Here is a 16,118-nt window from a genome sequence, read left to right as displayed (position 1 = left end):
CCGAGCGTCCCTTATGTCACGCGACCCTTTGGGCAGCTCTGGGGGATGCTCAGGGGCTGTCAGCTGACTCTGCAGGTGGTGAGAGGAGCCTCCAGGTCTTGTGGGGTTGGGCCTAGTTTTTGTGCTGGTCTCAGCTTATTAATGACTAATGTGGTTAGACCGGCCCTTGTAATTCTTATTAATTTCAAGATGCCATTAAGTACTAAGCAACAGGAAAGTTTAAAAAATAAAGGTTTATTACTTACAAGATCTGGATGTTACACAGCATACCACGCAGTGAGTTCACAGGTGGAGAGAGGGAGGGATAAAGCATGGGCCTGTCTTCTGCTTCTATTGGGATTGAGGGTGGGGGCCTAGAGTTTTGAAGGCTCACTCTTTATTGATGAATTTAAAGCATAAGCGTGGGATTTTAAAGCGTGGGAAGAGAGAAAAAAAAAGCAAGTGACCCAAATTGTCAGTTAGCCAAATCAACTAAGATTGCGAAAACAGAGGAATCTCAGTGGGGACAGGCGCCCAAGGTGTTTGCTAGACATAGACCCCTTAAAGTGGTTGCCTCTTTTAAAATGGATGGCAATTAGAGCTTAAGTCAGGCACTCGCTTTACAAAAAAGAAAATAAAATCTGACAGGGCTTATGGTTAGAAGGCTAGAGCCGCTGCTGCCCCCACCACGGTGGTCACCACGGAGGCTCTGCTGGAGCCCACACTTACTCCAGGGAAGGCCACGCCAGCCACCTATGCTAGGGCATGCGATGATGACCGTGGCTGAAGCAACATCAGGCTCTCCAGGAACAAGGGGCTGGGAGAGAGGTGAGGCTGAGTCAGTCTGATGGAGGTGCGTCAACTGGGTCTGAGACCCTTAAGATTTAGGAATTTTAGGAATGCTGCAGAGTCCATCCCACCCTTTTTGACATTCAGAACTCAGTAGCAACTTAAGGGCTCTGTGTAGTCCTGCCAAAAAGTTGATAGTGTTTGGAATACCACCTGATCTTTAAAGCTCTTATGTTTTAGGATGTTCCATCCTAAAGGAAATCAGTCCTGAATGTTCATTGGAAGGACTGATGTTGATGCTGAAACTCCAACACTTTGGCCACCTGATGCAAAGAACTGACTCATTTGAAAAGACCCTGATGCTGGGAAAGATTGAGGGCAGGAGGAGAAGGGGATGACGGAGGATGAGATGGTTGGATGGCAGCACCGACTCGATAGACATTAGTTTGAGTAAAGTCTGGGAGTTGGTGATGGACAGGGAGGCCTGGCGTGCTGCAGTCCATGGGGTGTCAAAGGGTCAGACAGAACTGAGCGACTGAACTGAACTGAACTGATCTGAATGTTTTTTGGTGGACTGAACATTGAACCCAGCATTTCCCAACTTACTCATTCATGTGACATCCTCCAGAACTAGCCCTTCTGTGTAATTCAACCTTATGAAAATGCTTTAAACCCTCACACCTCTGCCCATTTTCACTTCTGGGACTTTTTCCAAGGCTAACTTGATCCCTGTGAATTTCAGGGAATCAAATTTTGCTTTCATTTCCAGTCCTTTTTCAAGTTCTGAAGCAAGAGTTAAAAAAAAAAAAAGTGTAACATATTACATACAAAAGGGATTCCCTGGTTGTCCAGTGGCTAAGACTCTGCGTTTCCAACGCAGGGGACCATGGTTCAATCCCTGGTTGGGGAACTATATCCCACACTCTACTGAAGATCCCATGTTCCACAGCTAAGACCTGGCACTACCAAATAAATAAATAAAATACTTAACAACAACAACAAAACCACACACAAGTGCACAGAACTAATTTCAGAGTTATGTAAACTATTATATACTGAAATCCGGTGCTGCTACTTAGCAGATCAGGAAAAAGAATATTATATGTTTAACTGAATCACTTTGCTATATGTCTGAAACACCGTAAATCAATTGCACTTCAATTAAAGAAAAAAAAAATAGAATAAAAGAAAAAAAAATTACCAACCTCTAGGGACTCTTCATGTGTCTGCCTCTTCCTGCTTGGATATAGCTACTACCCTTTTTTTGACAATCTCACACTTTTTTTTCATAGTCCTAAAATATCCTCCTATAGAAGCCTGAAGGAATTTGAGGCCAGACGGAGAGAAGTTTTCGTTTCCTTGAAATTACAAAAATCAGTGTTACAACCAGTCCACATTCTACCTCCAGAGTTCCCCACAGTTCTCACACAGATCATGTGTGAGGTAAGTATATCTATCCACTACCTTGTCACTTAACAGAGGGAGCAGGGAGGGCAGTCAAGGCTCTGTAATCAGAAATGTGAATTCCAGGGAGATATCTGATATTGCAAACAAAGGAATCTGTAGTTGCCACACAAAAGGCACTTGCAAACCAGAACACCCAAAGGTGGTATGAAGTCTTCCTGATCAACAAGTTTCTTGTAAGATCATGCTGCAAAGAAATTGGCTTCAGAGGGGTTACTCCATAAATCTTGAACACAGTTTTGGTGGCTGCATTAGAATCACCAGAGGTTTGTTTATCTCTAAACCCTTAATTCTGGGAAATTTCAAACGTACAGAAAAGCGCAGGGAAGTATAACATACCTTCCTTGCTCACTGCTCAGTTTCAGTAGTTATTGACATACTTGTTCCTTCTCTATCATTATTCCTTCTCCTCACTGTGATTATTTTAAGGCAAATTCCAGGTATCATGTAACCCGTTAGATAAAGGTTCTTTTCAAAATCATAATCATTATACCATTAAAAATATACCATACAAATAGCTAAAGAAAGAAGTGATTGGAGATTTCAAGGAGTATTTCGCTCAAGATGGGCACAATAAAGGACAGAAACGATAGAGACCTGGTAGACACTGAAGAGATCAAGAAGAGATGGAAAGAATACACAAAAGAGCTGTGCAAAAAAGATCTTAATGAACTGGATTTCTACGATGGTGTGGTCAGTCATCCAGAGCCAGACATTCTGGATAGCAAAGTCAAGTGGGCCTTAGGAAACACTGCTGTTAATAAAGCTAGTGGATGCAACAGAATTCCAGGAGACCTATTCAAAACTCTAAAGGAAAAGGTCATCAAGGTGTTGCATCCAATATGTCAGCAAATCTGGAAGACCCAGCAGTGGCCTCAGGACTAGAAAAGGTCAAACCTCACCCCAATTCCCAAGAAGCTTAGTACAAAAGAATGTGCTAGCCATCAGACAATCATACTCATCTCCCATGCTAGTAAGGTCACGCTTAAAATCTTGCATGCTAGGCTTCAGTATTATGCCAACCAACAACTTCCAGATGTCCAAGCCGGCTTTAGAAAAGGAAGAGGAACTAGAGGTCAAATTGCCAACATTCACTGGATCACAGAGAAAGCTAGGGAATACCAGGAAAACATCTACCTCTGTTTCCTCAGTTATGCTAAAGCCTTTGACTGTGTGTATCATAATAAACTGTGGAAAGCTGTTCGAGTGATGGGAATACTAGACCATCTCATCTGTTTCCTAAGAAACCTGTATGCAGGTCGAGAAGCAACAGTTAGAATCCTGTATGGAACAACTGATTGGTTCAAGATTGAGAAAGGGGTATGACAGGGCTGTCTGCTGTCACCCTGTTTGTTTAATCTGTACGCTGAGCACATCATGAGAAATGCTGGGATAGATGAGTTACAAGCTGGACTCAAGATGGGGGAGAAACATCAACAACCTCAGATACGTGCATAATACCACTCTAATGACAGATATCGAAGAGGAACTAAAGAGCCTCTTGCTGAGGGTGAAGGAGAGTGAAAGAGCTGGCTTAAAATTAAATATTAAAAAAAACTAAGATCGTGGCATCTGGCCCCATTACTTCATGGCAAAAAGAAGAGGAAAAGGTGGAAGTAGTGACAGATTTCCTCTTCTTGGGCTCTAAGATCACTGCAGCCATGAAGTCAGAAGACGATTGCTTGTTGGCAGGAAAGCTATGACAAACTTAAACTGTGCTGAAAAGCAGAGACATTACTCTGCCAACAAAGGTCTGTATAGTCAAGGCTATGGTCTTCCCAGTGGTCACATATAGTTGTAAGAGCTGGACCCGTAAAGAAGGCAGAGTGCCAAAGAATTGATGCCTTTGAACTGTGGTGTTGGAGAAGGCTCCTGAAAATCCCCTGGACAGCAAGGAGATCAAATCAGTCACTCTTAAGGGAAATCAACCCTGAATATTCATTGGAAGGACTGAAGCTGAAGCTCCAGTATTTTGTTCATCTGATGTGAACATTGGAAAAGTCCCTGATTCTGGGAAAGATTGAGGGCAGAAGGAGAAGAGGGCATCAGAGGGTGATAAGGCTGGATGGCATCACTGATGCAATGGACATGAACTTGGGCAAACTTTGGGAGATGGTGAGGGACAGGGAGGCTTGGTGTGCTGCAGTCCATGGAGTCGCAAAGAGTTGGACACGACTGGGCAACTGAACAACAAGAACATGTCATTAAAAAGAACAATAATTTCATGATAGAATTAAACACAGGAGTTTAAAAATATAGATTCCCCCTTCCCAGACCTACAGAATCAGATTCCTTGTGGAATGTTGATGGGCTTCCCTGGTGGCTTAGATGGTAAAGCATCTGCCCCCAATGCAGGAGACCCAGGTTCGATCCCTGGGTTGGTAAGATCCCCTGGAGGAGGAAATGGCCACCCACTCCAGTATGCTTGCCTGGAGAATTCTGAGGACAGAGGAGCCTGGTAGAATACAGTCCATGGGTGGCAAAGAGTCAGACACGACTGAGTGACTAACAAACACACACATAGGTGTTGACAGAAAAGGTGTGAGTTAAGTTTTATTTGGTGACCTTATAAAGGAACTGCTCCGAAGAAGTGAGGGAGGAGCCAGAATATATATGAGCTATTTTTTTGCTGGGAAAAACAAGACCCAAGAATCTGATCAGATCAGTCGCTCAGTCGTGTCCGACTCCTTGCGACCCCGTGAAACACAGCACGCCAGGCCTCCCTGTCCATCACCAACTCCGGTCATTAGTAAATTTTCATTACATGTGTATTTTAACAACCTGTGCTGTGCTAAGTCGCTTCAGTCGTGTTTGACTCTTTGCAATCCCATGGACTATGGCCCACCAGACTTCCCTCTCCATGAGACTCTCCAGGCAAGAATACTGGAGTGGGTTGCCATGACCGCCTCCAGGGGCTCTTCCCCACCCAGGGATCAAACCTAAATCTCTTCTCTCTCCTGCATTGGCAGACAGGTGGTTTACCTCTAGCGCCACCTGGGAAGCCTTCTTTATAGGGATATCAACATTTTTAGAATAAAATTGCTGAGGTGTCCGAACTGCTAGGTTATTTGCATAGGACTTCTGGGGATCTCTGAAGGAGACAGATACAGAACACAAATGAAGCAGCTTTTCAGTATATCACAGTCTTAACTAATTAGTTAAACTCTTGCAAATCAATTAAAATGAGTACAAGGAAGTATTAATGGAGAAGGCAATGGCACCCTACTCCAGTACTCTAGCCTGGAAAATCCTATGGACGGAGGAGCCTGGTAGGCTGCAGTCCATGGAGTCCCTGAGGGTCGGACACGACTGAGTGACTTCACTTTCACTTTTCACTTTCATGCATTGGAGAAGGAAATGGCAACCCACTCCAGTGTTCTTGCCTGGAGAATCCCAGGGACGGGGGAGCCTCGTGGGCTGCCATCTATGGGGTCGCACAGAGTCGGACACGACTGAAGTGACTTAGCAGTAGCACGAAGTATTAATTTACGGGAAATCTGGCATAAAAGTTTTTTTTATATATAAAATGAATAAATGTGTCTGGATCCAATTTGTATATCTTCATATACTGAGAATTTACAATGAACTTTGCATTTGGCTCAGACGGTAAAGCGTCTGTCTACAATGAGGGAGACCCGGTTCCATCCTTGGGTTGGGAAGATCCCCTGGAGAAGGAAATGGCAATCCACTCCAGGATTTCCAGGACTATTGCCTGGAAAATCCCATGGACAGAGGAGCCTGGTAGGCTACAGTCCATGGGGCCGCAGAGTCGAACTCGACTGAGCAACTTCACTTCACTTTGCCCTCAAATAAATTATAAGATTAATCTGAGCTGAGCCTGGGGCAGTTTGAAACTTCGACTGGATCGATAAGCTGAGACCTGCACAAAGCACACATCCAACCCCAGTGGATCCCGGCAGGAAGAGCTAGCTGGCTTTTTTCGGCGGAAGACCAGCGTGGCTCTTGGGAACTGCCGCGGGGCAGTGGAGAATAGCTGGTGTGCTGGCGGCGGTGTCAGCTCAGTCCAGATGGCGACTGGGGCTGAAGTGCGACCCTGCTCCATGTAGAGGTGGAGATACAGCCGGTCAACCCAGATTTTAATCGGAGCCCAGAAAGGGAGGAACTGGTGCTGCTAGAGCGACGAGGATGGGTCAGTCAGGAAGGCTACTGTCTCTGACTGAGTGCAGGCACACCCCGCCCCCGGGAGCCCCCTAGCCTGCGCAGAAAAACTTGGGGGGCCTCGGACATTTGCAGCCGGTGGGTGGAAAGCGATCACGGGTTTCCCGAGGAGGAAGACAACAACCCCAGCCTCAGGAGCCCTTTATTCTGAGTCTAGGAGCCACATTCCTGCTCTCAGGCGACTCAAAGCCGATTTCAACAAGCTGGTGTCCCGAGAACTTCCCGGCCGGAGGCAGCCAGCCTCGCGCGGGGGGCAAGTGGGCGCCTTGGAGGCAGAAAAATCAAGCAGCAGCAGGGCTGGGCGGAGGCGGTTAGCCTTTCCGACGCAGGCCAGGTGGGCTCCTCGGGCTCCGGGGACCGGGTGCTGGGGTCAGCGCCCGGGCCCTTTGCAGCCAGCTACACCCTCCCCCTTCCCTGCGGGCTTTTGCGCACGACGCGCCGCTTCACACGGGGAAGCAGAGACTTGATAAAGCCAGCGGGCGCGGGGCGAAGCTGCCGGCGTCGTGGGGGCAGCAGCGGTAGCGACAGCTGGAAGACCCCTCGGCGGCCCAGGCGCGGTCTAGGCGGGAGCGGACTCGAGGCAGGGCGTGCGGCCGGAGCTGCGCGCACCGCTCTGGTGGCAGGTGAGCGCTCGCCGCTGGAGAGCCCAGCGCGTGACTCCAGGGAGCACGTGGCAGGGCGCGCGGGGCCTCATGAAAGCGGGCGAGAGGATGCATCTGTTGGACGCCAAGCTTGCAGTCGGGTAAGGAGAACCTGGGGAGGGGCGGGAATTTCAGTGACCTCAGCCCCACCTCCCCGTCTGCCATCCTGGCAGTGGTTGGTTTTGGCGACAGCTCGATCTGGGACCCCCGCCCCCACCCCGACAGGAGGGTTTGTGGGGAGGTGGAGGAAAGGGGAAATTGAGGCTGAGCACAGGGACCAGTCCTTCCTCGCCGCAGAGCACAGATCCTGACCCCTGAGGATTCGTGGGGGAGTGCGTGCCTGGAGCTCCGCCCCGGGGCTGGCACTTAGCCCGAGGACCGCCCCGCCCTGGGAAGCCCGGTGTCTCCAAGCCCTTGCGAAGGGGCGAGCTGCTGTCTTCCCTGAGCATGAGCTCTGATCCTTCTCCGAGCTCCACTGGACCCGCCCAGCCTAGCCCACGCCCCACCCCCACCCTTCCCCCACTCCGCCCCCCGCCCGGCTAGTTCCCAAGGTCTTTACCTCCTCCAAGCCCTGGGACACGGAGCCAAGACTCGAGGACTGGTCATTCTCCAGCACCCTCCTGCAAGGAGGGGCTTCTGGTCACTCCTTAGTCTGTCCAGCTTGGAGTATATCCTAACTCTTTTTCCAAACGGGCACAGGGGAACGCGCAGACCCCGTAGAGAGGTAAGACTAGAGTCAGCCCTCTTTGCTCCCATCTCAGCTGAGTCTCCCCTCACCCTCCCTCTCTGGACAGGACTTACACAACTCTGTGGCAGGATGGGACCAGCAGCATCCCTCCGTCTTCACCTGGCCTGGCCTTGCAGCCCACTGAGCTGGCTCCCCAGAGCAGCCACTACTGCCATTCCCAGAAGGGTCCTGGCAGTCACGGTGACCCCAAGAAGAGGGCCTGGCGCCAGCTCTGTGTGGCTTCTGCCTTCTGCCTGTTGTTCATGATTGGGGAAGTCATCGGTAAGAACTCTGGGCTAATTCAATGAAATTGGCACATGGATGATCCAAAAGGCCTTTCTCCTGAATGTTCCTGTAGGATTAATACTAACAAGCACATTTACTGTATGCTTGCCATGCTAATAGTAGGCTTCCCTGGTGGCTCAGAGGGTAAAGAGGCTGCCTGCAGTGCGGGAGACCAGGGTTCCATCTCTGGGTGGGGAAGATCCCCTGGAGAAGGAAACGGTAACCCACTCCAGTATTCTTGCCTGAGAATCCCATGGACAGAGGAGCCTAGCAGACTACAGTCCATGGGATTGCAAAGAGTCAGACATGACTGAGCGACTGTCACTCACTCACACCGTGCTAAACCTCTCACACGCACACTGTCTCATGCAGTCCTCACAACAACCTCATGCTGTCATGGGTCCTGATAGTCTCATTTTTATGATGAAACTGAGGCATCATAAGGTTAAGTAACTTGCCAGAGATCGCACAAAACTAGTAGGTCAGGAAAGACCTGAATGCTAGAAGAAAACAGCATTTATTGAGTACCTACTGTGCTTTCCAAGCCCATTTTTTTGTTGTTTTTTTGTTTTTGTTTTTGGTTGTTTTGGCTGCGCTGCATGGCTTGTGGAATCTTAGTTCCCTGACCAGAGATTGAACCCGAACTGAGGGTGCCATGAAAGTGGGGAGTCTGAACCACTGGACCACAGTGGTATTCCCCTCCAGGCCCAATTTGAACTTAATTTTCACATTCATCCTCTAAGTAGATTTTGCTAATCCCATTTCACAGATGCTAGAAGTCAAGGCTCAGAGAAAGGAAGTCACTTGTTTATGGTTACACAGCTAATGGTGGAGAGGTCTGGAATCCCTTGTCTTTCTCCAGAGCTTGTGGTTTCCCTGCTGCACACACACTCTGGGAAACTGGCTCCTTGGGGAGCCGATAAGGATCCTCCCTCCTCTTGGCCCTGCAGGTGGGTACCTGGCACATAGCTTGGCGATCATGACAGACGCAGCCCACCTGCTCACTGACTTTGCCAGCATGCTTATCAGCCTCTTCTCCCTGTGGGTGTCTTCCCGGCCAGCCACCAAGACCATGAACTTCGGTTGGCATCGAGCTGGTGAGGGCCCTGGTTGGGATGGGGGTGGAGTTGGGGGAGGGGGTGGGTTAAGATGTAAGTTCTTAGGTGAGTGCATTGGGTCCCTGAGTAAAGCCAGGAGGGTGACTTGGGTGGGAGAAAAGGATGTCAACCATGACTTTTGTCCTTTGGAAGCTCCCAGTCTGATGGGGGAGCCCTAGTCCCCTGTCCTCTGGGAGTTCCCACCCTGCAGGAAAGGAGAGTCTACCTTCCTAAGAGGGCAAGCTGTATTTATTTAAGAATAAACGACGTTGGTGTTCACTTTGCACATAACGCCATGGATTGGCTCTATGGGGGAGGGAGAGGTCAGCAAAGCCTTCTGAAGTTCATCTCTGGGCTGCATTGTCATTCTCTTCTTGGTGGGAGATGGCCCAGCCTCTGTTCCTCAGAGCCTCAGTTTGCCAGCTGAGCAATGGGTATATATTTAATGAGTCAGCTTCAGTTGAAAAGGTTGTCCCAGATGATGTCTTGAGCTTCTTCTGGCTCCGACCTTTTCAGATGTACGAGTGGTGGGGTGAGGTGCCAGCCATAGCACCTCCAGCAGAGCCATACCTCCAATCGGACCCAGGCTCAGATTTTGTGGGGAGGGAGAGGGGGCTCCTTAGCCTCAGGGCCCCATGCTAAGATTGGTATTGGGGGCCGGGCTCTTCCTCAGAGATCCTGGGTGCCCTGCTCTCTGTGCTGTCTATCTGGGTCGTGACGGGGGTGCTGGTGTACTTGGCGGTGGAAAGGCTGATCTCTGGAGACTATGAGATCAAGGAGGAGACCATGTTGATCACGTCGGGCTGTGCTGTGGTCGTGAACATCATGTGAGTGTGGCCTGGGGTCCCTGCGAACCCTCCCCCTCCTCACAGCATACCTGCCGGCCTGCTCTTGCTGGGGGCGGGGGGCATGCCCCACACCAGGATGGCTGCAGGATCAGAATCTCCCTCGTGGTCTGAGCTCTGGCACCTGGAACACCTGGGCCCTGCCTGGGGCCTGGGGCCAGGCCATCAGGAACTGTACACCTGGGGCAGCATCAGGTCCCCACCCCAGACGTGTCAGTGAGTAACCAGAGACAGGCTTCCTTCCTGTTGTGGGGCGGGGTGAGTCCAGTGCTTACAGGAGCAGGGGTCCCTAGGGACAGAATCTCAAAGCCCTTTTCAATCTGATGTGCCTGAAGTTGGTCTCATCGAGACGTAAGTTGTGTAGAGCGGGGGTGTCTATTTTGGGTTCTCTCCCCCTTGCCCAGTGGCCTTGGGCAAGCCAGTTCCCTCTCTGGGCCTCAGCTTCACCCTCTGTGACATGCTGGGGGGATCTCGATCTCCTCTGTGGTGCCCTTTTGCTCTGAGGTTTGGCACTGGGGCAGCTTTGTGCCCAGGTTCAGCCTGGCATTGGATGGAGTTGAGCCCCTCCTCCTGTTGGCAAAACTCTAAACCAAGGCCACGTTCGTTGGGCTCCTTCCCTGGCCAAAGGGATCATGCAGTCTTGGGTGGGGGTTGGGGTTTTGACCCCCACAGGGAGGTCAGTCCTGATGGGGGCCTCTGCCTAGCCGAATTTGAAGCTTCCATCTGCTCCCTCAGTGAACCCCTGGACTTTGTCTCCACTCCCATAGAATGGGGTTGATTCTTCACCAGTCTGGCCATGGACACAGCCACAACCCCGAGCACAGCCACAACGCCAGCCAGGAGCAGGGAAGCCCCAGTGTCCGAGCTGCCTTTATCCACGTCATTGGAGACTTTCTGCAGAGCTTGGGCGTTTTGGTGGCAGCCTTTATTTTATACTTCAAGGTTAGAGCTGGGGACAGGGGGAAGTAGGGGAGGGAGTGTAGGTCACCTGGGGGCTTTTCTCTGCACAGGACCCTTTCCAGTTTCTAGCTCCCTCCCAGCTCTGGGCAGAAGGGTGGGAGAGGGAAGAAACATTTACCCAACACCCACCAAGCATTAGCACTTCTGATCTTGATGAGAATCCTGAAGGGAGGTGGTGGTGTTTTTTGCAGCCCAGAAAGGTTCAGTGACTTGCACAGCATCACTTAGCTGGTAAGTTGTAGAGTCAGATTCAAATCCAAGACTGTAGGCTGCTGAAGCCTGGGCATTGCCCATTACATAGAGGCAGTGGGGTGTAATGGAAAGAGCCCAGCGTTGGGCTTGAAGCCTAGATCACCGCTTGCTAGCTGCATGATGTAAAGGAGTCCCTTGCTCTAATTGAGCCTCTGTTACCCCACCTATAAAGCTGGGATGTTGGGCCAGATGGTGCCTAAGATTCCATTTAGCTTTGTCTGTGGCTTAGTCCCTTGGGCAGGGAGGGGTGGGAAGGCATGGTATCTTATCCTGAACTGTGCTACATCCTGCCTGTCCTTCCAGACAGGATAAAAGGTAGAGAACTGGGAGGCAGGGTCAGGGTGAAGCTTGTTCCCACCCCGCAGAAAAAGCCCTTCTCCCTGACTCACTGCTGGGTGGGAGGGGAGAAGGAAGGCTGAGGTGTTGGCGTGACCCCCCAGCTCTGCCTCTCCTTTTTCCTTGTAGCCAGAGTACAAGTTTATAGACCCCATCTGCACCTTCCTGTTCTCCATCCTCGTCCTGGGGACAACCTTGACCATCCTGAGAGATGTGATCCTGGTGCTGATGGAAGGTAGCCCGAGCTCGGAGCGCCCTTTTTGCTCTTTACTTTCCAGAGCAAAGATAAGTTCGAGTCTGTGGCTCAGGGGCAAAGCATCTGCCTGCAAATCGAGCAGACACCAGTTTGATCCCTGGGTTGGGAAGATTCCCCTGGAGGAGGAACTGGCAACCCATTCCAGTATTCTTGCCTGGGAAATCCCACGGACAGAGGAGGCTGGCGGGCTACAGTCAATGGGATCACAAAGAGTCAGACACGACTGAGCATGCAGTGTGTGTGTGTGTGTGTGTTGGGTGTGGGAGTGCATCACAGCACATGGTGGGGGGGCAAGGTCTGGAGAACCTCCTGGGGCCCAGGCTAATCTTGACATTGAGCAGGGTCCTCAGGTGTGGTTATTCTAGAAATGTCCTTTGGATCGTCCTTTCCGTCCCCGTAGCACCAAGGGTGCCTCCTCCCTGCTGGGATGTGTCCTCCCTGCCAAGTCTGGGGGCTTCCAGGTGTGTCTAGCACCTGGCCCTCCTGCCCTTCCTCATATGCTTCCTGAGTCTCCACTTGCCTTCCCTTTTGGGGTGAGGATTATGCTTCTCATTGCACAGTGTTGGGGGGTTGTAAATTGAGGATGAGAAAAAGACAGTCGGAGTTGGACAAGAAACACTATTGAATCCACTCCAGCTCAGGCCTTCTTTCCTGAGGCGCTCCTGCCTCGGGAAGATGTGGCAGGGCTTTGAGGGGTGCTTAGTGGTAGCGAATGGTCTGCCCCGAGTTACCACACCTACTTACCTGGCTTTCTGGCGCTTGGGGTCTGGGGCCATACGTCTCTGTGGTCGGAATCAGTCTGGATCCTGGTTTGGGGTCAGCCTGATTATTCAGCTGCAGGTCAGAGCATTTTCTCCAAGAATGCGACAGACCCAGATAAAAGTGATGACAAGGATGCCACATGGGGGTGCAGGGAGCCCCGGGTTGCCTTCTTTATCTTAAAAAAATTTTTATATCAAACATATACTAGGGGAAGAGGCACTAATAGGGTGATAAACCACAGTTGTCCTGCTCACATATAGAGTTTTCATCAGAGACAGGGAGATAGCAAGAAACTAACAAATAAGATCATTTCTGATAGTGTCAAGTGTGAAGAGGAAAATACAACAGGGTGACATGACGGGGCTCGTTTCAGGGGGCAGGGGCAACCTCAGCTCTGCTGGCCAAGGAGGTCTGCGTGAGGCACCGTGTGAGGAGCAGGAAAGCAGCATGGGTGGGAGGGAGCCCTGTCCTTCAGCCCCTGTCCCTGTCGTCCTCAGGGACCCCCAAGGGTGTGGACTTCACAGCCGTGCGGAATCTGCTGCTGTCCGTGGAGGGCGTGGAAGCCTTGCACAGCCTGCACATCTGGGCGCTGACCGTGGCCCAGCCTATACTGTCTGTCCACATCGCCATCGGTGAGTGGTGGAGCACTCGTGCGAGAGAGGCAGCCAGGGACCCCGGGGCCATCCCTGCCCGACTGGCCCAGATGATGCCGGGCGCTCACGGTGCTGGCGCTTTGGTTCTGACCCCATGCCGAGTACTGGGCATCTGTTATTTATTTGATCATCAAGGTCCCATTTATAGATGAAGAAACTATAGGGGTGGGAGGTGGTAAAGGCACTCACCTAGGCTTTTCCAGCCAGTAAGTGGCAGAGGAGAGACGCTGAACCTTTAAGCCAGAGCTTTTCCGGCCCTTTTAGGGTTGTGTGCCAGGTGTGGGAAGCAGACGGTTGCCTGGTACAGGAGTGAGTCTGGGGGGTTCTTGATGTTCATGGCCCCCTATCTTGTTCTGCTGGGGCTAGGACTCGAGACTTGCCTCCTACTTGCTCCTAAGGGCCCAAGAGTGAGTAATTGGTTCTCTGGTGCCTCCCCTCTCCCCCCACGTGTCTTCTCGGCCCCCAGCTGAGAATGCAGACGCCCAGGCTGTGCTGAAGGCAGTCAGCGACCGCCTGCAGGAGATGTTCCATTTCCACACCATGACCATCCAGATCGAGGACTACTCTGAGGACATGAAGGACTGTCAGTCATGCCGGGGCCCCTCGGACTGACCACCTGACCAGGCATCAACGGGGTGGGGACAGGCCTGCCGATGGCTGGATTGAGTGTCCCCCACCCCCACCCCCAGGCTCAGCCAGGTCTCTGCCTGCCCTGGCTGGGTTATGAACCAGGTTCTTCTCCTGACCGCTGCTCCATGTTCAGTGACGAGGGGCCTTGTCCAGGAACAGGCTCCTCCCTTGCCTCCCTCATCTGACTACTGCCAGCCCCAGGAGGGGAACCCGGCAGGTATGGAGCTGGTGTGACCGCGCTCCTCCAGCTCCCAGCGGGGCAGAGTTCGGGCCTAGTCCTCAGCTAATGCCACCCAACCACCAGCCTCTGGAAAGGCAGTGAGGCACAGAGAAAGGTGACAGAGGGGAGACCGGCCTCATTGTCTCCTCACCTGCCTGCCTAATTCCCCATTTTTGGTCTGTCTGGCCTCTGCCTTATGCATCTGCGAAGCAGCTCTGCGAACTGAGCCCCCTTCCTCTGCCTCTGACAATATGCTCTAAGGAGGCCATGGGCCCCAGAAATCAGGATCCAGGGGGCACCTGAGGTTGATCTGTGCCTGAATCATTTCACTATGATTTCATTTCATGTTTCCTTTTCCCGGAGGGAGGGGGCTTCTGACTAAGTAAGGACCTGCTGGGTTCCTCTTTCCTTATCCCTCCCTCACCCAGGAAGCTGTGCCAATGCAAAGGTGCCCTGGCAGGAGAGGTAGAGGTTGGCGGGGATTTCAGCTTGGGTTCTGCCCCCAGGAGCCCCAGAGCTCCCCGGCCACCTCTCTTGCTCTGATTGTGTCCTGGGGTCAAGGAGCCTGACATCAGATATGGTTGGGCCGGCTCTGTTGCCAGCATGTCCTGGCCTGCTCAGAACTTGGGGATGGATGACAAAGCGGGCACAACCCAAACAGGAGCCCCCGGCTTCCTGCATCAGGAGGTGGCTCATGCTTCCGCGATGAAGTGGAGGGACCTGTCCCCAGTCCGTGTTGCAGAGGAGGCAGTGCGCCCAGTCGGCAGGTGGCCCTGATCTAATGGTCTGTCTCTGCCCTCAGGTGGGTCAGGGCCTGTCTCATCTGTGGGCTGAGAACGCGGACACCCACCTCACAGGGTTGTTGTGAGGCTTGGAGCCAAAGCGGGCCAAGCACATGGTGGTTGTGGAAGAGTGGTTCCTTTTCTCATCATTCTGGAAGGATGGCCAGAGGAGCCAGGTGGGCTCCCAGCCTCCTGGGGCAGCACTGGGTTTGTCTTGACCCTGTCCTGACCGACGGTGGGAGCAGGAGGGGCTGGTCCCTCTCGCCTTCTCCTCTGAGCCTCTCTCTTCCCGTCAGTGAAATGACCTCTTTGTGCCTTTTCAGCACTCACATCCAGGGTTGCCTGTGATCTCAGTCTATCTGCAGGTTCTTCAGCCCGTTAAAATCGGTGGGAGGCTGTTTTGGCTTGGATATGTGTGTGTGAGAGAGATAGACTTCTGATTGACGGAGCTCCAATCCACCCCAGTCTTCCTCCCCCCAGCCATCACAGGCCACAAGAACCCAGATTCTAGGCTGTGCTGTATGCCAAGTCTGCACACCCCTCTCAAGAGACAGCCATTGGTGTCCTCCCTTTTTGCAGATGAGAAAACTGAGGCTCAGAGAGGTTGAGTCACTTGCCCAATGTCACACAGCCGGTGTGAGGCAGGTCTGGGATTTCTGCCTCATTCCCCTAGGCCTCCCCCTACAGCAGGGACTGGGGACCTGCTCTGGGTTGCATGTTGGTACAGTATGAGCCTTTTGGCTTGGCAGCCCACAGGCGAGGCCTTGCCAAGGTAGTTCAGCGTTCTGGGTGCAGCAGCTAGGAGTGGGGAGGGAAAAGGTGCCTCTTTCCCCATCTGGGCCTGGCACTTGGAGTCCTCCCCACCGTGGGAAGACTGCCTGAGCTGCAGCTGAGTGCTTCCTCACCCACTGTCCTTGACTCAGGGCCAGACTATCTCCCCTCCCCTTTAACTCCCAGTGCCCCCTCCACCTCAAGAATCTAGCAGCCCCATGCCTCCCCAGAGAGAGAGCCTTCTCAGCACCCCACACTGTAAGCAGCTCCAGGGATGACTTGAGTCATCCAGGGGCCAGAGGTCAAACTGGAGGATGGAGGTGGGAGGCCTTGGAGTGGCCTTGGGGACAGCATGTTCTGGCCAGTAAGTTAGTCACTAGTCACGGGAGTTTCCAGAGCTGTGAGGCCATCAAAGCAGAAAAACACCCGATACCCTGGACCTGGTTTGGACCCACCATCCCCGTCCCTCTCTCTCGGAATGGCCCCAGAT

At 52.1% G+C, this 16,118-nt stretch overlaps 1 protein-coding gene across 1 annotated transcript; it reads left to right on the top strand.

Annotated features, from left to right (window-relative positions):
• Positions 1-6,407: 6,407 nt before the first annotated feature.
• Positions 6,408-14,985, top strand: SLC30A2 (solute carrier family 30 member 2). The gene is made up of 8 exons (XM_086365372.1): positions 6,408-7,153; positions 7,847-8,061; positions 9,015-9,161; positions 9,835-9,988; positions 10,774-10,948; positions 11,684-11,789; positions 13,070-13,204; positions 13,692-14,985. The coding sequence occupies exons 1-8, from the start codon at positions 7,104-7,106 to the stop codon at positions 13,835-13,837; spliced, it is 1,128 nt and encodes a 375-aa protein (XP_086221498.1). The 5' UTR covers positions 6,408-7,103; the 3' UTR covers positions 13,838-14,985.
• The last annotated feature ends 1,133 nt before the right edge of the window (positions 14,986-16,118 follow it).

This window comes from Bos grunniens, chromosome 2 (genome assembly GCF_055505025.1).
Source record: "Bos grunniens cultivar Pamir isolate PY7600 chromosome 2, Bosgru_T2T1.0, whole genome shotgun sequence".
NCBI lineage: Eukaryota > Metazoa > Chordata > Mammalia > Artiodactyla > Bovidae > Bos > Bos grunniens.
This window is presented reverse-complemented; position numbering and strand designations above follow the sequence as displayed.

Bases quoted from the DNA above. Each gene is read 5' to 3' on its own strand.
- SLC30A2 (XM_086365372.1), top strand. From the start codon at position 7,104: ATGAAAGCGGGCGAGAGGATGCATCTGTTGGACGCCAAGCTTGCAGTC. The intron at 8,062-9,014 runs GTAAGAACTCTG...TTGGCCCTGCAG, and splicing joins CATGATTGGGGAAGTCATCG to GTGGGTACCTGGCACATAGC. The intron at 13,205-13,691 runs GTGAGTGGTGGA...CTCGGCCCCCAG, and splicing joins GTCTGTCCACATCGCCATCG to CTGAGAATGCAGACGCCCAG.